The sequence below is a fragment of the Carcharodon carcharias genome, chromosome 14 (assembly GCF_017639515.1).
Source record: "Carcharodon carcharias isolate sCarCar2 chromosome 14, sCarCar2.pri, whole genome shotgun sequence".
Classification (NCBI taxonomy): Eukaryota; Metazoa; Chordata; class Chondrichthyes; order Lamniformes; family Lamnidae; genus Carcharodon; species Carcharodon carcharias.
In genome coordinates this window covers 106,769,108-106,791,898 of record NC_054480.1, presented here as the reverse complement: position 1 = coordinate 106,791,898, position 22,791 = coordinate 106,769,108, and the positions used below count along the sequence as shown (strand labels likewise).

Here is a 22,791-nt window from a genome sequence, read left to right as displayed (position 1 = left end):
ACTCAAGTGTTCACTCCTCATGCGTGCACCCAGACTGAGAGTCTGGACTGGCAATCCGAGGGCATCACAGCTGAGACTGATGCTTTCATGCAGGTGGTGACTGGGTAATGGGCAGAAAGCTAAATTGAGCTTCAATTCCCCATCCTACCTTCTGCTTGCAGGTGTTTTGACCCAATTCTGGTTCTCCAACTGTAACCCAGCTGAGTTCAGCTAACTGAGTGCATGCAGCACAATCTGCATGGGTCAGTGCTATCCTGGGTGTCACAGTTAACTAGCAAGTCATGAGGGAAAGGGAAACTCATCATTTTCTTCCTAGGTCCAGGCAATGCCCGCCATTTCTGGTCTAAAAAGTGGGGCTATGAGGCAATCAGTGTGTTCCTGGGGCATTACCATTGGTACTACCCTTATCTGCCTAGATACATAGAATTCACAACTTTTTTGCTCTGATTGCATGCATTACTACAGTGACTACAACTTAAACATTCTTAATTGGCTGAAAGCACTTTGGGAAGTCTTGAGGTTGTGAAAGAAGCTATATAAATGCAAGTCTTTCTTTATAGTCAGGACCCACTGGATCAATCTGTTTCAATAAATGGTAGAATTGTGTGATTTTTTTGCAATTCACTGAATGTGCAAAGCTAGGTTTTAAATTCCCCATGTGGATCATGTCAAGCATTGAAAACAATCATGAATTGTTCAGTGATTCTCAAGGCTTTGCCATCATTGGATGTGACCCCGCCCTTCTTTGGCAGATGAGCGGCCTCTTGGACATGACTTCTAAACCAGCGCTGTATTTCCTCTCCCCGTTCCTCAGTGTCAGGGAAACCCAGTCGAATGCACAAATGATGAATTTGTGTACAAATTCCTTTTATACAGAGATGTGACCTCTATTTCAGGTGCATAGTTTCGCTCGCACCTCACCTGCCCCGTCCTTCCTCCCCACCCCCCTCCAGAGAGCTGGCCTGGAACTCTTGCCCAGCTATTCAGAGAAATTGCTGTCTTCTGCATTTTCTATAGCAAACGGTCATTTTTACATTGGTTGCACGAAAATGATTAAAAAGCTTTGCTGTAAAAACCATTGAGAATAACTGTAAAACTGCAGTGAGCAGAGCTGCCTTTGTCTGAAAGTCTGAGTCAGCACTAGTGCAGTGGACTGTTACATGCCTGTCAGCAACTTTTTTCTCTCCTTTGTTTCTCCTGACCTATTTTGTGTCATGGAGACAATAGGAGTGAGAGGTCTCGGAGGGAGAAAGAAGCTTTAAAGTGGCAGGTTGTATGTTTGGGTCTTTATCCCCTGACTCTGTCCACTTTTTTGGATGAACTATTTAGTTTTAAATATAGTGCTGTGCCAGCTGTACTGCTAAAGAAGTAGGTAAATGCTGTACTTGTGTAGGATTGCACCTTACAGACCCTGAAAGATTCCAGCTTTGACCCTGATGGTGTTTTGGCTAATCTCAAGACAAGATGCTCTTGTGCATTGATCCGCAATGGACCTTTGTATACCTAACCTAGGAAGAAAGAAGGTGGGAGGAGCATCCATGTGGAGTGATATCTCTTGGAATGTGTGTGGACATCATGGGGCAAATGATAGAATTTGATTGTGATGCTCTCCATGGTCAAATTGCCCATTGACACTCACTGTCTCAGCTTCAACAAGAAGAATGGGCACTTTTGTGATGTACCCGAGTGCTATCTTGTCCATGGAAATGTACCAAAGTGCGAACCAAAGACCGTCAGCTGCAGTTTAGCTCATTTAGTAACACCCACCTCTGATTTCAGTAAGATCAGGCATGCCAGGCACTTGAGCACGTAATCGCGACTGGCTTTGAGGGACAGCTGCACTGTCAGAGTAACACTTTGGATACAATGTTAACCCCACAGACCCCTGTAAGCCTGTTTAGACCCAAGTTAAAGGTTCCATGGTGGGATTCAAAGACAAGCAGCAGGTTCTCAGTGCCCCCAGAGGTGAGATTGCCTCAATAGTGCTGAACCACAGCCAACGTCTCTGGTCTGGCATGTTCATAGGGCCTGATGTGATGCCACATGCCAGGCCAGCACCAGGATATTGCTGCAGGAATTCTCAGCCTCATCTAGGGACCTGAGCCAATCCACAAGCTCCCAACTGAGGAAATGCCGTCATTCTAATGTGTTTCCACCAGGTCAATTCTCATAGCCCTCTTGTCTGGTCCTAACATGTGAAGCACATGGAGACATTTCCTTCCTTCTTTTCTCCTTTATTCTTTCAGGTTGTGGGCATCACTGGTAAGGCCAGCATTTGATGCCCATCCCAAATTGCCCTTGAATTGAATTATTTGCTGGCCATCCTAACCACCCTTTGCTAGGTGGCATAGTTCCGTACTATACGAGACACTGCTTTCACTCTGAGCAAATGAGGTATCTGCGTGGAGCAATAGCATCATTAGTAACATGAAAAAGCCATTCAGCCTCCTCTATTCATTCAGTTAAATCATGGGTGATCTATAGCTGAAATCCATTTACCCACCTTAGCTCCATATCCCTCGATGCCCTCACCTAACAAATCAATCTCCATCTTAAAAGCTGTAATTATCTCCGCATCCACAGCCTTTTGGAAACAAGGATTGCAGATTTCTGCTATCCTTTGTATGAGAAAAGTGCTTCCTGATTTTCCTCATGAATCCTTTTTTTCTCTTCCTGTGCCTCACATGAGGCAAAGCCCATGCTGCATCTGTTTCCATAGTTAGTTTTTCCTGGAATTAACCTCTCACCAGTGGCTATAGCCTGTGGGCACAACTCCACATTCAGCATGGCTGAATAGGAGACTCTCCTGCTTTTACCACCTGTCATAGGCATATAGCAAGGATTTATAGGTTGATAATCAACCTGCTTGGCCATGTTACAAACGCACCTTCTGTGGGCATCAAGTACTGGGGTGGGACCGAACCCAGAGCTTCTGACTCAGAGGTGGGGACGTTATGCACTGCGCCACAAGATCCCCCCCCAGAATTACCTAGTTCTCTTTCTAAGATTATGCCAGTGTCCTTAATTCCTCCACCCGATGAAATCGTTTATCTGTATCCATCCTCTTGGATATTTTAAACCTCTCAATCTTTCACCCTTCAATCTTTTACACCAAGGCAATATAAGCCAAGTTCACTGCAATGAAGGACTTTCGTTGAAATTGAGCAATGAATAAGCATTTATATAGTAACTTAGTATATTTCTCAACCTCCCCAGAGTGCTCCAAGTACAATGAATTATCCTTTTGAAGTGCTATGGCTGTTCTTTTTAGGAAAGTACAACATTCCGTAAACTGTTGAGATGAGGCCCATTCACATCGATAGCTTCAATACGTCACACCTGCACCGCAACCTAAATCCCAACCAGGGCCCCACCTGACAGTGCAGTGAGACTCTTGGAAGAGGGAGAATCCCTGCATTTTGCCCAGAGTTAGTTCAGCACTTAGCTCCTGATTCATGCTCCACAGTCATTTTTATTGTTGGCCTGAAGGCGAAACCACTTTGTTCCAATGCTGACCAATATTTATCCCTCACCCAGCAGTCTCTAAAACAGATGATCTAGTCATTTATCATATTGCTGTCTGTGGGAGCTTGCTGTCCACAAATTGGTTGCCATATTCCCTACATTATAACAGTGATTACATTTCAAAATAATGTAATTAGCTGTAAAGTGCTTCAGGACATCCTGAGGTCCTGAAAGGCAGTATGAAGTGAAAGTCTTTAAACATGGGATTGTCAGTGCGGCCTCAGTTTTATTTTGGTATGTTGGTTGGGGGAGGAATGTTGGCCAGGACTGTGGGAGATTTTCTGGCTCTGCTTTGATTCGGCGCTATAGGATCTTTAACAACCGCTTGAACCGTGCGATTAAAGACTGATGGGTGGCCTTAGCTTCAAGATAATCCCAAGAAACACAACAGTGCAGCACTCCCTCAGTATTGAAGTGTCGGCCTTAATCACGTGTCTGTTGTGAGACAGGAGCCTAAGGCCTTCCAATTCAAAAGGTGAGAGTGCTACCAACAGACAAGTATGGGTAGAGGGCTGGCCTCACGGTGACTGGCTGTGAAGGGCTGCAGTGTCCCTGGTCAGATCAGCTGAAATGAATTATTTAAAAAGGTGAGCTGCCCTACTGTGAGTAAATTCCCGAAAGAGCCCGTCGCCTTCCAGCAACCCAATTTTATTATGGGAAATAGAGAATTTAGTGCAATGAAGAATCGTCTGTCTAATGCAGATAGTCCCGGAAATTAATACTGACTGCTGCGGCTGCTAATGCTTTCAACTAGTTTGGAAGCAGCATTAGTCTGATGAATATGGGGAGCTGAAATCAGATCCATCGCTTATTAGAGCTCTGCTCGTCTGGCTGATAGGCTGAAAGTGCTCAGCTTATTTTTCCCTCCCCCTCCAATATAAAGGATGTCGAGGGGTCGGAATGCTTCAGGAAGCATGGAGCCGCCTCCTCACTCCGTGGCTATAAGATGCATCTTGCAAAGGGAAGGGGAGAGTTAGAGGCCTGAAACCCTGCCAAGATATGTCCAGAAACATTCCATCTCAAATACGGCACATGAGAAACGTGTTTGAAGATTGAGGCTGGCGTTTCAGAAAGTAATTTTTAATCATCTTTGCCAGTTCCTGTTGTGCCAGACGTGTGGCGAGCTTTATAGATGGAGCCAGTTTTTCTTCACTCTGCCTGGGTGAGTCTAGCCTAGTCCCTCTCAATTACCTGTTCAGCTACCGTTATGCTTGTTATACTCCAACAGTGTCAGCGGGCATGAATGGAGGGAGGAGGGGTTGACAAGAACACTTAGAGAATACCACCTAGGCAATGCTGGCAGGACAGAATAAGGGGTTGGCCGCTCAGGACTGAGATGAGAAAAAAATTACTTCAGTCAGAGGGTTTTGAAGCTTTGAAATTCTCTACCCGGGAGGGCTATGCTTGCTCAGTCGTTAGGTGCTTTCATGGTGGAAATGAATAAATTTTTAGACACTAAGGGAGTCAAAGGATATAGGGATAAGGTGGGAAAGAAGAGTTGAGTCAGAGGGTCAGTCATTATCTTATTGAATAGCAGAGCTTTGAGGGGTTGAATGGCCTACTGCTCTTGCTTCTTAGATTATGTTGAACAATGTAAAGAAAGATACAAACAAAATTGAATATGTAGTGATTCCATTTTTGAGCAGAGCTGGACTGTGTGTGTTTTGGGGGAAGGGAGGGAAGGGATGGAAGGGAGAGATCCTGACTCTTTGTTAACCCTAAGTGTCAGTGAGAGGGAAGGAGATTAGATGCTGGGGTTGAGTTTTTGCTATGAGGGGGGAAAACGGGAGGTGAGACCGTTCCTGAACCAATCCCCAGGCGGGGGGATGGGCAGTGGTGGGGGGGGGGGGGGGGGGGCAGTGGCGGGAGGTGGCATTGATGGAACAGTCACTGACTGGGAATTCCATGGACTCACCCTCTTAATCGACATGGAAACAGGTTTCCTGTCCAGTTAAGGGTGGCGGGCAGACATTTGAAACTGGAGGGTCATCAGAAGCCTTGTCCTTCTCCATTCCCAGGCTTGGCAAGGCCTGAAAATCCTGCTCTGGGAATATGACAATAGAGAGAATGATGCTTAGCAGAGTCAGCTGAGAGCACCAGAGGGCGACTTGCAGTACAGCTGGTCTGTGCTACCATGGATACAGGCTTAACGGTTAAAGAGAGGGTAAAGTGTAAGAGCTAGGAGTTATTGAGAATTTTGTTGCGTGCTTCGGAGTGGAGCTTTACACAAATTCTGTGCCAGAGTTTTAAGTATTGTTCATTTTGTTGCCTTCAACTTTCTCCCCTCCTCTGTGGAAGATGCTGATTCATGCTAGGTAAATTTCCACTGATCCCACAGCACCCTGGGTGTCCCTTTATGTGGACCAAGTTAATGACACGTAGATATTCAGGATTTCCAACTCTCCGTGATTGTCCTGGAGTCACCAGGAATTAAAGACTTCCAGCAACTCTAGAGAAAAATCATTAGAGGCATTAAAAAAATGTTTTACTTTTCATTTCTCTTTGACCACTTTTGTTTAATGGTTATAAAAATATTAGAAATGGAAGAAAGGCTGTTTTGACTGATAGTCAAGAACATCTAATCAGGGAATGGAGAACTGATTCACTATCCAGTTGGTGTAGGATGGTGATGTAGTGTCAAGTAGGTCAGAGGGCAGAGGGTCATGTCACAATGCTTCCAGGAATGTGTCCCACCATAGTTGGCAACCGTAATTCTACTGTATGGGTTTGGGGGGGGCGGTGGGAGGGCATCATAGATAAACATAAATCTGGATAGTCATCAGACACCAGAATCCTGACTGACCTCTCCTCTGTCTCTCTTCCCTCCCTAGTACTCCTTTCCTCCACTGTTCCTTCTTAGCCTGTGAGCGACAGGGAGCTCAGTCATAGTTCAACCCCACTCCCATTGGGATTGAGTACAGACTGGGTGGGGATTGAAGTTGAGACCTATCAGTCTGTGGATTTTGTGCTTTTATCCAACTAGACTATCAGGGAGAGTTTCAATAAAAAAATTCTTGCTTTGTTTAGTTACACTGGGAAAGTGCAGTTATGATTGAGACACTGAACACTTTGTGGGAAATTTGCAGAGTAGCAGCACAGGCAGTGGACGTGAGGAAGTGTTTAAAAAATTGAAAGGAATGGTCTGATTGGGTGAGGTGGCTGGTGTTAATACAGTTATGTGTCAGTATTCTTAAAAGGACCATTATGATAATTACTCTTCAGATCTGTTGGATACTTTTAAGAGCCCTCCACCTGATTTTAAGCTGCCCTACTTTCATTCAAATCTCAAACCCTTTATTCCACTGTGTTTGGCCATTGTAATAACATCACTGTGATTACAGTAACCTGTGTTGCTTGAAAAGTGCTGACTGAACACACTACCTCGGGTTTATGAATCCTAATGGTTACATATCTTTGGGAAAGTTATTGATGTCAATGCCAAAGGATCTAAGACTCATTAGAAAGTAATATCCTTTTTATAATGCTTCCTATTAAAATTTTAATTGAGTCAACATTGATTGAGGCCTAGGAGCAAGGTTGCCTGCCTGACCTCTTGGGGAATGCTGAATGGCTCAAGAGTGCAATCCAGAGATGGTGATTTGTTTAAAAAGAAAAACAACACTGCTGGAATAAAAATATTTTAAAATTATGCATAAACCCCATCATTTGAGTTTGAAGCCCTTGAGGCTACCCGTGACCGAGAGAGAAGGAAGTGTGCTAAAGTCTCTCAGAGGCAGACCTTTTTTGCACTGAGTGATAGCTGTAGGAGAACCATTCATGGCCTGTTCGATCTTTCCCCTGCCCAGGCAATCCTTCTGCAGCCTGGGCTGGTACATTGGTGATCGAACTTAAGTAGTTTGAGTAACTGTGCTCCATACAATCAAAATGGTCTGATCCTTTGGAGTTCTGTTTGATTGGATCACATTGGCAGAGATTGGCCCCAATGGAATTATACATGTTAGGAGTGATTAGGAAGGGTTTTGTTTGTGATAGGGATTTTTGTTTTTGGAATTCAATACGATGGGACTGAGCAGGAAGGGAATTCTCTATGATAGGAGTGAAATGGAAGCAATTTGTTCTGTTGCAATTCAGTGCAGTGGGAAGATTGGAAAGGACTGTGTGTGTCCCAATCAGAATTCTGTTTGGTGACAATGAACAAAAATAAATGATAAAGGATTTTTTTGGAACTCTGTTCAATGGCTATGAATGGAGAGATGTTGATCCGTTGGAATTATATCCAGGAGGAGTGAATGGGAAAGGATTTGATCTGTTGGGATTTTAATCTTAGATTACTATTCCACTGCTTACATTGAAGGAATGTCCTAGTTAAAATTGGAGGTATTTGTGAGGCTGTATTTACTGTAGACAAGGGGGCCTTGTCCACTGGCTGGAAAACTGGTGAGAGCCCTGTGTCACCTACTTTTTGAGAACTTAACTGAATAGCGGCAGGCCTTCCCTAGGATCAAGGACCCCTGGGGGAAGGAATTCCCAACCACCTTCCCCTCACCCACCGCCTGCGTCCCAGAGCTACCGGCCAATCAGAGGCTGGCAGTTATGCATTGCTCAGCATTGCCACCAAGGAAACAGGGGCTGCAGCTGGTAATGCACCTTTGCCCCAAGATTGTCGATGGACCTAGGCCACAGGTGAGTGATGGTGGAGGTGTCGCGGGGGGCAGAGGCAGAGGGTCAGCAGCAGGAGCATCCCTCCCCCACCCCTTTACCGATGCCAGGTCCCCCAATTTGAACTAGAGATCCCCTCTCCCTATGGGCTACCCACAGACTGAATCGCCTGCCCACCATTGGGTAAATAGCAATGGCAGTGGGATGAAGCCCTTAAATGGGCATTAATTGTCCACTTAAGAGCCTCAATTGGTGACAGGGTTGGAAGGCTGTCCATGAGCCTTCCTGCCCTGACTTAATAGGGGCAGTAGTGGGACCACTCCCTGCATGATTAAATGACCCCTGCCACCAAATCCACCATGGGGGAAAGCATTAAATTCTACCTAATAAATACATATCACTCCCCATATTATAGAAAGATGTAAGGGAAGCACTTCTGTTTTTTTTAAATTTCAAGGCTGAATAACTTGGTGGCAGCCATGACAGTAGAATAAAAAATAGTTTCGATAATGAGGCCAATTTTATTCTGAGAAGATACTTTGTGTGAGAGAACTGAGTAATACATAGTTGAGCACAAATCCAGCCTGGGTTCATGTAGTCTGTGGGCTGGTGATGTGGCATGAGATTTGGCAGTCTGACTTTTGATCCAATTCCTGTTAGGCAGAGGTCTACAACACAAAGCTAAATTTCATTTCAAGACTGTTTAGCAATCTCATTCAGAGCTGCCGTAGGATGGTTGCGGGAGCAGGGGGTGGGTAGATGGAGCTGGGGTGGGGGTAGCTGGATGAAAATGGCATCCTGGCCCAGTAAAAAGGTACTGTTCTGAGGTTGGGTATCAGTCAAGTTTTTGTAACAGAGTATGTTGTAAAGATCTGTTTGGTCTCTCACTAAGAGGTCTTGTGACTTGTATGTTTAAACATAAGCCTTTTATTGTTAACCCATAACCATGTACATAGTCAGGCACTGCCTTGCATGGGTGCTGGCTCCTTCTAGACTCTACGCCATAGTCTACTGTCATGTGACTCTCTACATCATACTGTGGGCAGTACTGTCCTCCAGTCCAGCATTAACCCTTTCTCTGCCGAACACCTTTATACTCCAATGGCTTGCTGCTATTGCTTAAAGACACATATAAAAGAGTATAAGGATCTTTACTTGGCATCTGCTATACCTGACCTGGGAAGAATTCTTTTCCTTAGAACTAACATCCCTCTGCTGTGTGCAAGGGATAATTTCCAGCGAGGGCACTGTGGCACAGGTGGCATGACAGTCAGATAGTGATAAATGATGGCAGAGAGCGAAGCAGACTCATTATCCAGTTGAAATACATTCAACTTTAATTTTCTTTCATTTTAGGGCACAACACAGTTTGAAATGGAAGTCAGACACTCCAGAAGGTTGTAAATTCCCATGTTTTTCCACAGTGCACATTTAATGGGCTTTAACCTTGGTCTACGCAGTCTAGTTTGTTTGTGCTTCAGTTTTTATAGTATGTGACCAGTAATACTGTGAATGCAGCAAGCTGAACACAATGATTACATTCTGTAATTGTTTCTGATTTTGGGCAATTTTTCTTCTAAGCGTCCTCAAAACATGATTCATTAATCCGTGAGGCATTGTGGCCTTGTGTCGAAAAGAAATCACTTGTATTTATACAACATCTTTCAAGATCTCAGCACATCCCAAGGCAATTACTGCCAATGAAATACTTTTGAAGTCACTGTTGCAGTGTAGGAAATGTGGCAGTCGGTGTAAGGGTTAACTATTAACCAAGACACCAGGGGAACACCCCTTCTCTTCTTGGGTTAGTGCCTTAGGATCTTTTATGCCCACCTTGTTAAATCCACGAATCATATATTGAGGGACGGATGAACCTGAAGCCAGTCTTTTCCTTAAGACAGGTTTATTTCTAAGATCACAGAATAAAGAAGGGGTGGGGAACCTACTGGCCGTGGGTCAGGTCTGGCCCATTGCTCAATTTCATGCTGCCTGCAACAAGATTTCTAAAAATATAGACTGATGACAGTAGAGCCTTCGAAATAGCATTTATCATCATCATTGCAAATTTGCTTTGGATAAAAGCGTCAGCTAAATTACCATAATAATATTTAACAAGATAATATTCAAATTCAACCATCACATTAATACAGCGGGTGAGTTGAATGTTTCTGTATTCTGTCTTTAAAAAAAAGCTAAATGAAGTTGATTTTTATGTGTGTGTGTGTGTATGGCCCGCAACTGATTTTGTCTGTGGTTGAATGGCCTGTGATAAGAAAAATGTTCCCCACCTGTGAAGTAGACACAGATTCCTTTAGTTCCCCTGAGCATCCGGTATGAACTGGTTTTTATACTCTTGCAATGATTCCCTTATCCTTTCCCATATGGGGCAGCTGCTCTTAATTACCACCTTAAAGCTTGTACTGTATTGCAGCACAATTTCAACATTAACACTCCTGAGATGGAAAACACTTACCTTGGTTTAATGCCACGTCAGAATGACAGCAGCCCAACACTCCCTCAGTACTGCCCTGGAACATCAGCCTAGATTTTTGGATCAAGTGGAACTTGAATCTTCTGACTCTTGAGACAAGAGTGTTCCCAACCTAGCCATGGCTGACATCTTAAAGCATGTTAAAGTTTTGTTGACTCAATTTTTGATATGTAGCTTAGCTCCAATTTCAAGTCAGCTTAGAGAAAGAGGGACTCAATGAATACATAGTACATGAGAGGATGGAGGAGAGGCAAGGGTCACATTTATCTTTTGGAATACTGGAATCTATCGCCTTTTACATTTCCTTTCTTTAAGGTAGCTATATTTATATCTGTTGGAGAATCTCAGCAGGAAAATTCCCTGGATAGGCTGGCAGCCTCATGCCATTGAAAGGGTGATTGCATTTATATTGCATCTTATCACATCGCTTAGAAAATGACAAAGTATGCCTCATATATAATCAATTACTTTGAAGTGCACTGACAGTAAAACAAAGCAGTCATTTTGCACACAGCAAGCAGCCGTAGGATGAAGGTTGAGATGTTTTTGTTGGTGGCGTGATTAAAGAGGCAGGAGTGTTGGCTAGGACACTGGAAGAAATTCCTGCTCTTTTGCAAACACTGCAATTGTACCTTTAACATCCGCCTGAGCCACAGGTGCAGTCAGTTTAATCACATCCAAAGTATGGCACCTCTGAGCACTCCCTCAGTACTGCCTGGGATTGTCAGAGTAGGTCATGGTTTGAGGCTTAGGTCATGGATTGAGGCTTGAGTCACAATCTTCTGACTCAGAGGTAAGAATGCTACAAAGCCATTCCTGTCGGAATATGGCCACCAAGCGACAGTCAGACTAAAACCTCTAGCAGCGATAATGAAATGACAGAAAAAATAAGTAATTATTTTGCTTCATTATTTTTCAGGGAGACAGATCAGGAGGATGTGACATCATAAAATAAGTTTAAAAAGGATATGTCCACATTTAAAATGTAGGGAGGAATGATATTTAATACATGTATCTAACTCATAGAGGATTGAAACCCCTGGTCTGGATGGATTGCAAATCTGTGACTTTTTTAAGAATCTAAAGAGATAGCAAAAACACACTTCATAATTTGTTAGAAAAATTTGAGTCAGAGAACTGCTGATGTTATACCCGTTTTTAAGAAGGGAGACAGAACATGCCCAGAAACTATAGACCAATCAGCTTCACGTTGGTGGAAGATAATGGAATCCCTACTAAAGGAGAATTTTTAAACAAACCTAGAAATCAGAAATGTAATGTCAGATTGGATTTCAAAGGTGAGAGCCTTGTTTGACTGACCTCGTTGAATTCTTTTAAGAGATAACTGAGAGCGTGCACAACAGTAAGGTAGTCAAGGGTAAGGGTAATATATTTTGATTTCCAAAAGGCCATTGTTGATGAATAAGATTAAAGACAAGTAGCAGAATAGATAGCTAGCTGGCTTCAAGATAGAAAGTAAAGAATAAGGGTAAAGGATTCAGAGCGGCAGAGGGTTAGAAGTGGGGTCCCAGAAGGGCCAGTGCTTGATTAACAGTTTAAACTTGGGAGTCAAAAGCACCATTTCTAAATTTACAGATGGTACCAAATTGGTGGGAGGGTGGGGTAGGGTATACAGAGGAGGTCAACAACAATTACAAGAAGACATTGATAAACTTGCTGAGTAGGTATATAACTGGCCAAAAAAATCAATATGGACAAGTGTGAAATATTACATTTTTGTTAATAGATCACTTAAATAAGCATTTAAATGGAGTAAAGGAGAAAAGGAATCTGGGAATACTTATGCACAAATCACTTCAAGTTGTGACGCAACTCAATAAGGCAATAACAAAAACAAATTGAGCACTAGGTATTTATTTCTAGAGAGATAGAATTGAAAAGTAGAGAAGTTATTCTAAACTTGTATCAAAGGTTGATTTGATCACATTTAGAATACTGTGTACAATTGCGGTCACCGTATTATAAAAAGGATATGGAGGCACTGGAAAGAGTGCAAAGAAAGAACTACAAGGTTATAGCTCTCAGGAAAGAATGAGCAAGATGGGTCTCTCTTTCTTGAAAAAAGCAAGTTGAAAGGTGACCAAATAGAGGTCTTTAATAGTGCGAAATGTTTTGATAATAGTAGACTTAGAGTGCATTTCCATTTGTAAGGAAGAGCCAAACTAGAGACCATAAATGTAAGATTCATTTATTCATCTGCAGGCAGGTCCTTGGCTCATTGCGTGCTGATGCTTGATCCTAAGCTGTTTACCAGGCAGTTCTTGTCAGTGGTGGTTTGTTATTGCTTCCCACTCTCAGTGAAGGGTGAGGGGCAGGTCCGAACAGGAATTGCACTGTTGTTATTCTGAACCACACGCTAGCTATCTAGCCAACTGAGATATCTGCACCTCTCCACCCACCCCACCTCCCCCTATACAAGAGAGTCACCAAGATATCAAATAGAGAATTCTGAAGAAGCTTCTTTACCCAAAGTGGTGGTAATATGGAACTCACTACCATCGAGAGAAGCTGAGGCAAATAGCATAGACGCATTTAATGGGAAGCTAGATAAGCATGTGAGGGAGAAAGGAATAGAGAGTTGTGCTGATAGAGTTAGATGAGGAATGTAGGAACGTAGGACATAGGAGCAGTGTAGGCTATTTGGTCCATCGAGCCTGCTATGCCATTCAAACAGATCATGGTTGATCATCTACCTCTACACCAGTTTTCCCCACTATCCCCATATCCCTGGATGTCATTAGTTTCCAGAAATCTATCAATTTCTGTCTTGAACATGCTCAATGATTGAGCTTCCACAGCCCTCTGCAATAGAGAATTCCAAAGATTCACCACCCTTTGAGTGAAGAAATTCCTCCTCACCTCAGTCTTAAATGGCCTGCTTGACTCTGAGGCTGTGTCCTCTGGTTCTAGACGCACCAGCCAGGGGAAAATCTTATCCACATCTACCCTGTCACGCCCTGTAAGAATTTTGTAAGTTTCAATGAGATCACCTTGCATTCTTTGAATCTCTAGAGAATAGAGGCTCAGTTTCCTCAATCCCCTCTCATAAGACAATCTCACCATCCCAGGAATCCCAGGAAGATGAGGAGAGACTCAATTGCAGCATTAACACCGACATGGACTGGTTGGGCCAAACAGTAATTCTGTACTGTCTATTCTGTATAATTCTCTGTAAAACTCTTCTCACAATTCATTACTTAGAAACTATTTCCTCTCATGGAGGAATCAAGACTGTGGAGATATAGTCTTAAAGTAACTATTTAGCTGGAAATTGGGAAGCAGTTTAGTGGAAATCTGGAATCCTCTGCCCCAAAAGAGATATGGAGCTGAAGTAGGTAAATGGAGTTGAGGTGCAGATCAGCCATGATGTAAATGAATGATGGAGCAGGTTCTTGTGGCTGAATATTCCCATCTTTCTACATCAAATAGGAAATGGGCTGATGATTCTATGTTGGATACAGGGCATTCTCGCCTTGATATAGACAAATCTAATATTTGGATATGCATTTTGGCTTTTCAGAATATGTTCCTGATAAATGAGACCATTGCCTCATTTACCCAGGTTTGGCAGTTGCACCAAGTATTGTTAAGCATGTGACCACAGGAGTCTGTCCAGACTTCTACTTGGGGAGGTTGTTATTATTAGATTTTAGTCATTATTGTGATGGGAGGATAAATGACAATGAAAGATTCTGGACCTGAATCTGAAACTGTGCTGAATCAGCCAGATTATTTATCTATCCATTCACTGAATGGATACGATTCTGCATTTTGACCTCATGAGTAACCGCAAAGATGGTCGAAGGAGAGAGCTGGCAACCTGTGTTTAGCGTTTTTTATTCATGTAGTTATGGTTAAACCATTCAATCGGCCATTATTCTTTGTTGGCTTTTATTCAATGTGACTGGTGTGTTCTACACAGAAGCCAACTGTCTCTCTTACAAGCTGTAATGGAAAAATATTAGAAATTATATCTCACAATTGAATTAGAGGAAAGGATTTATAAAACACGAAGTTTTTATAGAACAGGCTCCTTCTCATATCAGCTGCAGTATTAACCTTACTATGCGATTTCTATTGATCCTGTCTCAGGCAGTTGCCTACCAGATGTGAATATAGTTGTTTTCAGGAAGGATGCCACAGCTTTGCATATTCTTTCTCCCTCACCCATCAGAAGGTGCAGACTCATGTTATGTTACAGGTCCAAAAATGGTGCTTTCCCCCTTTCCACCCTTCCAAGTGCCCAATCTTCATGTTCATACCCAGTGAGTGATGGCAATAGGGGATGTCATAGTTGAGCCCTAATCCTTCATCAGGAACCATCTGCACACATGCTTTTTCCATCGGAAATTACTAGATAGGGAGCATGAGCCCTATCAATATTTGTTATGCACCGCGTATCAAACCTGAGGCCTTTTTTAATTTGGCTTAATGCCCCAATGTAGAAGTGTTTTATTTCAAAGAAAAATGTGACTTTTCTTGGGGAAGGATAGTCAGTTCTCTGCTGCACTCCAAGCCCCTGCTGATTGCCCGGGCACAGAGTATAGCAATCTGAGCAAATAAAAATTTTTGTATTCTGGAAAAGCGCTGAACTCCCTTAACCCTGCACCAGTCATGTGTCTCTAAACATCTTGTTCAGAATAATAGCCCCTACTGTGCCAATGTTGTACATGCATGTTATACCCAAGACTTGTGTGAGGGATGATGGCAATTTAATGTCACAATATTGAGATTTTTGTTCTGTGGCCCTTGTCCACTAGAAAGTGGGTGGACTCTGTCAAAATTCCTTTCACTTAGGACTCTTACAGCTGGGAGAGTAAGGGGCCATTAGCAAGGACTAGTTATGGTCCCAGCTCCCTGAATTGACAGGCCAACACCTGGAGTACAGTGTCACTTGGCCCCAATCAGCTTAAATTGAAAAACAATATCCCATTGGATAAAATCAAGACTTTTAATGGGCAATTTGGCCTAAAACGTGCACAATTTAAATCTTGATTTTTTTTTTTTCCTTCTGTTCTCTCTTTCCAGACTTGAAGTGAATCCTAACTGAAGACGACTGTTACGCTGGTACAGGCCTCGGCTTCCAGGCCAGTGTTAAAGGTCATTGCCAAGGATGCTGTTACCAAGTTACTTGATGATGCCTCCGGTTGTCTTTGCAATGGCCTTGTCCTTGGTGCTGGCTGACTCCACTATTCAAGGTAAGCTTTTCCTATTTGTTGAAACTTGTGGTGATACCAATCCAAGCGATCAACAGGGCGATGTAGAAAGAAAAAAGACGTGGCTGAATATCACATCAGAATCATCTTGTCTTTTCAAAGTGTGATAAGCGTGTCTCATATCCATTTATTCCAATTCTAATTGAATGGTGAAACTGGCTCAAGGAACTGAATGGCCTACTCCTGTTCCTGTGTTCCCTGCTTTCTTCCTTTGGGGGTTCTGATTCTAGTTGACGTAAGGATCCATGGGTGCTATCTGCCATCCTGGACCTCACCCTGGCAAGATCAGCCAACAGCTCAACTGAGAATCAAAGCCAGTGACTTCTGGTCTGTGTGGCGTAATCCTACATTGGGCACTATCTTCACCTACTAGCTCATCAAACACATTTTTGTGGGATTTGCCAATTGCGGAGCAAGGCGCGTTGCCTTTAACCTTTGCTCAAAGCCGAAAAATGACTCCCTAACTTGGTGTCAAAACAACACACTGCCTTGAAGAAATGGAGACATAGCCCTACTTGCTCAGATTGGGATCCAGTGTCTGGATCCTCCTTGCTATGACTGAAACTCCCAAATTTTCCCTCAAGTTAACTTAGCTAACTTATAGATATTTGGTAATGCAGAACTTGAGAATTGCTGAAAAAGAACCTTTTTTTATTGAAACTTTTCATCTTGCACTCATCAGGACAATTTGCAAGAAAATACCAATGTCAGGGAAAATAGCATATTTATACTGTATGAGAAGAGAGTGTTGATTGGTTGGCAAGTGGACTTTGATAGAGGCTTTGCCATGGATAATACACCAGTGGATGGTGACTAATAGTTAACTGCCAAGCATTATTTGATATTTGAACTAGGCAGCTTGACTCTGATTGGTCAAGACATTGCGCTGGGGCATGTACCAGTGAATGGCTGTCAATTATTTTGTTTAGATGAAACAGGCACAATGTGTGTCCATGTTCTTTCTGTCTGCAAAGAACAGGGACATGTCTATTAATATATGTAGCTTCCAGTAGCTTCTCATGCAGTATAAACATGCTGTTTCCCCTGACATTGGTGTTTTCTTGTGAATGATATTTTTTTGTGAATTGGCCTGATGAGTGCAAGATGAAAAGCTTTGACAAAAAAGCTTTTTCTTTCCAGCATTAGCTAAGTTAGATAAATTTCTCACTTTTTTCCCATCATTTTGCTGTTCTTTTATCTTTGTTTGCTTGGCTTGGGAGCCCTACATCTGGGTGCATAGTTTGCTTGCAGAAGGCCTGATGGTTTTAAAATCCCTCCTATTCCCCCCACCACCCCAACTCCCAGGAGTAAATTTGCCAACCTTGCCAGATTGCCTTGGACTGTACCGTGATTCAAGATTCATCTCCAGGGGCCAGATTTTGGCAACCAAGATGGGTAGCTTGAGTTGGAAAATTTCCCGTCTCGTTGAACCCACCCCATATCCTGATATGCGCAATTTTAGCTCGGTAGATGGGGTGGGGTGGGCGGGGGGGTCGCTGTGGACAGCTGCGAGGTAGAGTTGTGCCCCAGAAGCATATTGTAGGTGGCCATGGGGTTGGGTGAGTGCTGAGGCTGTTTTAGTAGTTGTAAGCCCTCAACCCTCACACCCTCTCACCTCCGCACACACATCCCCTTTCCAAGCCATTCATTCCCTCCATGCCAACTCATTGCAGCTCATGACTGCACCACCCCACCATGACCCCTCATACTCTCCATGCCACCTCCATAGCCACTCACCCAGTATTCACCATGGGCAGACCTTATAGGCCATGTGGAGGTGAAAAGCAAATAAACTTCTAACAATCTAATACAGCTCTCACTCCTACACAGTTTGGGTTCCACCAGGGCCACTCAGCTCCTGACCTCATTACAACCTTGGTTCAAACATGGACAAAAGAGCTGAACTCCAGAGGTGAGGTGAGAGTGACTGTCCTTGACATAAAGTCATCATTTGACCGAGTGCGGCATCAAGATGCCCTAGCAAATCTGGAGTCAATGGGAATTGGGAAAACTCTCCGCTGGTTGGAGTCAAATCAAGCACAAAGGAAGATGGTTGTGGTTGTTGGAAGTTAATCATCTCAATTCCAGGATATCACTATAGGAGTTCCTCAGGGTAGTGTCCTCGGCCCAATCATCTTCAGCTGCTTCATCAAAGACCTTCCTTCCATCACAAAGTCAGAAATGGGAATGTTCACTGATGGTTGCACAATGTTCAGCACCACTAGCGACTCCACATATACTGAAGCAGTCCATGTCCAAATGCAGCAAGACCTGGACAATATCCAGGCTTGGGCTGACAAGTGGCAATTAACATTCATGCCACACAAGTGTCAGGCAATGAATATCTCCAACAAGAGAAAATCTAACAATTGCCCCATGGCATTCAATGGCATTACCATCTCTGAATCCCCCACTATCAAGATCCTGGGGGTTACCATTGACCAGAAACTGAACTGGACTAGCCATATAAATACTATGGTCAGAGGCTAGGAAGCCAACTGCAACCTCCTGACTCCCCAAAGCCTGTCCGCCATCTACAAGGCACAAGTCAGGACTGTAATGGAGTACTCACCACTTGCCTGGATGAAGCTCCAACAACACTCAAGAAGCTGGACACCATCCAGGACAAAGCAGCCTGCTTGATTGGCACCCCATCCACAAACATTCACTCTCTCCACCACCAATGAACAGTGGCAGCAGTGTGTATCATCTACAACATGCAGTGCAGGAACTCACCAAGCCTTCTTAGACAGCAGCTTCCAAACCCACGATGAACTACCATCTAGAAGGAAAGGGCAGCAGATACATGGGAACACCACCACCTTGAAGTTCCCCTCCAAGCCACTCACCATCCTGACTTGGAAATATATCGCCATTCCTTCACTGTCGCTGGGTCAAAATCCTGGAACTCCCTCCCTAACAGCACTGTGGGTGTACTTACACCACATGGACTTCAGCGGTTCAAGAAGGCTGTTCATCATCACTTTTTCTCAAGTGTAATTAAAGATGGGCAATAAATGCTGGCCCAGCCAGTGATGCCCACATCCTGTGAATGAATAAAAAAAACACTTGATAGTGAAAAAACTCCCATTCAAAGCTTTTAAATCTCCTCAAGTAGTTAATTTCTTATAAAAATGAGGAAACATCTATTCAGATCCTACATCAAAGACAGCTAATCCTTTAACAGCCTCTTTAAGTAGTCAACCAAACCGTGAACGGAGGTGAGATAATGGTAGCTTTTGAAACTCAGCCAAACTCTCATAATGAAATAATGATAGCTGTTATGGCTGAAACTGCACAACAACGTGCTATCTTGTTTTTTAACCTATGTCTATCAATCAAAGTGGTCTAGCAGGGTTTTTTTTAACTCTGACAGCTGGGGCCTGTTTTTTTTAAAGTTTGAAGAGCGGGGCATTTAAAAAACTTCAGATCATGTCATTATACAGACCTTATCCTGCCTTTAAGAACACTTAGGTCGACTGCATCAATCCATGACTGTGGATCAAGGCCCTTGCCACAGGCAAAATAGGGTCAATTTGAAGTTAGCACTATGTTCAAAGGGTTTGCTGAGTTTGGGTTTCCCTTCTGTGTGAATCACGCCCCACCCCTTCCCCTGTCAGAAAAAACTGGTTGGAAATGGGATGCCCATTTCCACATCTGGGTCCAACCTACCATTTTTAAAGGTCCATAGAGACTTCATATGCTGATTCAAGTCACTTGTAGCCCCCGTTCTTCTGCTCCAGATACAACTGAACAACTGAGCATCTGCCAGTGCTTGAATCTGGGACTTTCCAAAATGTGAGGGGGTTGGCGAGGGGGATGGTGGTGAAATGCTGGGTGGAATCTTGTGCCTTTCCCCCATGGCGAGTTTGGTGGTGGAGAGGGGTAGGTGGGTGGGGACCCTGCCACCTTCCCTCCTTCATTCAATTTGCCCCGTGATAGGAAGGCCTATGGACACCTTCCCGCCTCACTGCCAGTTGAAGCTTTTAAGTGAGCAATTAATACCTTCTTAAGGGACTCATCCCATTGCCCCTGATATTATCCCAGTGGTGGGTAGGAGCTTGCCATGTGAGAAGCATAACAAGCAAACCCTTGCACGGGTGCTTGCTGACTCCACGAAGTGGCCCTCATTCTAAGGCACTCTGTCTGATCGAGGTACCTGGTATTGGGAAGGGGGGACCCATTGAGAACCACCTCCCTACTCCCGCTGCTGAACCCCCTCCCCCACCCCTCCTTCCCCTGTGACCTCCACCCTGTGATCCCCCTCTCACCACCATTCACCTTTGGCCTGGGACGATCCTAGGCCTTGGGTGGGCGTCATACCTGCAGCAGCCGTGGCCTATCTGGCGATGCTACTGTTCAATAGAGCTTCTGGCTTCTGATTGGCTGGCAGTTCTCAGCAGGTGAGAATTCCATCCCCGGGGAAAGCCTGCCACTGGCCTGTTAAGTGCCTGAGTGGAAGAAGTTGCAGCGGACATCTCGAAACGAGACAAGGCGTGGTTCTCACTGGCTCTCCAGCCGGCAGTTGAGATCCCCTTCACTTCCACAAGATCCAGCCCGCCATGTTTCCAATGGCACAGGTGCCATTCACCTGGCTGCCGCACTTTTACACCAATTTATTCTTGGTGCTATGGACAGAAAAATGTAAGGATGGTGCTGAAGGTGTTGCATGACGAGTGACTTTTTGTTGGATTTCATGAGTGTGAAACACCCCAGTGGACCTCCAGCATCCCAGAATCCATAGTATTTGGTGCATGTGTCATAGGATTTATGACTGGTTCAGCATCCTGCATTTCTGGTTCAGTGAATGAAGCATACCATGGAATGAGGTTCTGGCAATATTGATTTATTAACCATGCCCATGAGCTTTGATTGATTGCTTTTGGTATTTAGAGATTTCCCAGTAATCTGAATTAGCTGCAGATTTTATTCCTGCGTTGAGTTTGCCATGATTTTCCCAGGACATTGTATGGCTCAGGGATGGGTAAACGGTGGGTGTGGATGTACAGGGTGCCACACTGGATGAAGGTAACGTTCTCACATTCATGATTGTGTGTTTGTATTTAAAAGTATATACACCTTGATCTGCATTTGACATACAGTCATCTGACATGAAGACCGAATCACAGAATTGTTACAGTGCATAAAGAGGCCATTCAGCCCATCATGTTTGCACCAACTCTCCGAATAAACATCTCACCCAGTTCTATTATCCTGCCTTCTCCCTGTAACTCTGCAGATGCTTTTCCTTTTAAATAATCAGCTAATCCCCTTTTGAATGCCTCAATTGCACCTGCCTCCACCACACTCTCAGGCAGTGCATTCCAGACCCAAACCACTCACTGTGTGAAAAAGTTTTTTCTCATATCGCTTTTGCTTCTTTTGCCAATTACTTTAAATCTGTGCTCTCTTGTTCTCGATCCTTCCACCAGTGGGAACAGTTTATTCTGTCCAGGCCCCTCATGATTTTGAACGCCTCCATCAAATCTCCTCTCAGGCTCCCTCTCTCCAAAGAAAAGAGCCCCAGCTTCCCCATTCTATCCATGTAACTGAAGTTTCTCATCCTTGGAACCATTCTGATAAACAATTTTTAAACACACCTATGTTATAACGTTCTTAATTCTGCAGTACTGGCTTTTTTTTTGCCTGGCAGGCACAATGGGCCAGTATGCTGACCAAATGCTGGGCTATAGTCCAACCCTGAATACTGGAATGAAAGTCTCTTTCCTCAGCTACCACAAAAGGTCCAAATTAAAATCGCTTTGAGCGGACTTCACCCAGTTCTTAGCGGCTGACATTCCGTGACACAAAGCTGCCTAAAGTTTGTCGCTAGTTTGGCATTAATATCAGGATCTGAAGGGGAGAACAATGGTTCAGAATTTGACAGGATGAAAGAGAGGAAGGCTGGGGGGGAGAGGCGGTTTGATGGATGAGCAGAGCTGAGTGAGATTGTAGGAAAAGTGCACCGATTCCTGGCAGGAAAGGGACCAGGGGTTGGAAACCGGCTATAACACAGTGATGCTGACTCTCTGACCTGTTTGCATCTCTTATGGCTTCCCATGGGAGGATGGGATTGATAAAATTGACCCCTGTTGCAAATTTGCTGACTAACAAAGAGTGGCCTCTTGCATCAAATTACAAGAATGAAGAATGTGGAAACTGGCACGTATGGAGTATCCCATTTCCAACACGGTCTTGTCCACAGTCCCTGTCAAGCGTAATTGTGGTCAGAACACGCTGTACTTTTTCTTCCATGACCTCGCGGCTAGCCACAAGAGATAGGGTTTCTTTTGTATTGATGAGGGAGCTCAGGGATTCCATCCTTCCTTTTCAGCTTCTTAAATTGCTTTCAAAACGCTCCAGAGCACATCCCCTTCCTGACAGCTGCTAAGTTTGTTTTAGTTATTGACGGGGACTGCGCCAAATGTGGCTGATAACTCTTCATGCTGTTCCTTTCTAGATATAAAAAAAATCAATCCAATTCTTTCTCGCTCCCCTCACCCCAACCTGGTATTCTTCTTTTACTTCTATTCCTGAAGGTGTTGATTTTCTCCACTGCCGCTCTATGGGTGACGAATGCTGTCTGTACCTCATCCACGTGCAGGCTTTGATGGTGGCTCCCAACAGGATAATCAGCTAAAGGACTCTACACTCGAGCCTATCCCTGCCTCAATACATCAGCACAGCTGAGTAATCGTAAGAGTGGGAACCCTGGCTGATCTTCCGCTAGCAGGAGAGTTAGGGCCAATAGCGCTACCCAAGCTTTTTATCCAGCATTCTATTGCATCTCAAACATTTCAAAGCCCCTTTACCCAGTAGATTACCTGAAGTGTTATTCAGGCGTATGCAGCAACCATTGTTTGCGCACAGTGAGATCCCAAATGTGGGGGGGGGGGGGGTGAAAGTAGTTGAGGGGGT

General features: G+C 44.0%; 1 protein-coding gene across 6 annotated transcripts in view; it reads left to right on the top strand.

Annotated features, from left to right (window-relative positions):
* LOC121286718 (receptor-type tyrosine-protein phosphatase delta-like) overlaps positions 1-22,791 on the top strand; it is a 471,126-nt gene that overhangs the window by 128,703 nt on the left and 319,632 nt on the right. For all 6 annotated transcript variants that reach the window (XM_041203736.1, XM_041203735.1, XM_041203734.1 and 3 more), the window contains one exon: positions 15,686-15,855. In XM_041203736.1, coding sequence (XP_041059670.1) covers positions 15,771-15,855 — 85 coding nt within the window. In that variant the 5' untranslated portion in view covers positions 15,686-15,770. The remainder of the gene's footprint in view (positions 1-15,685; positions 15,856-22,791) is intronic.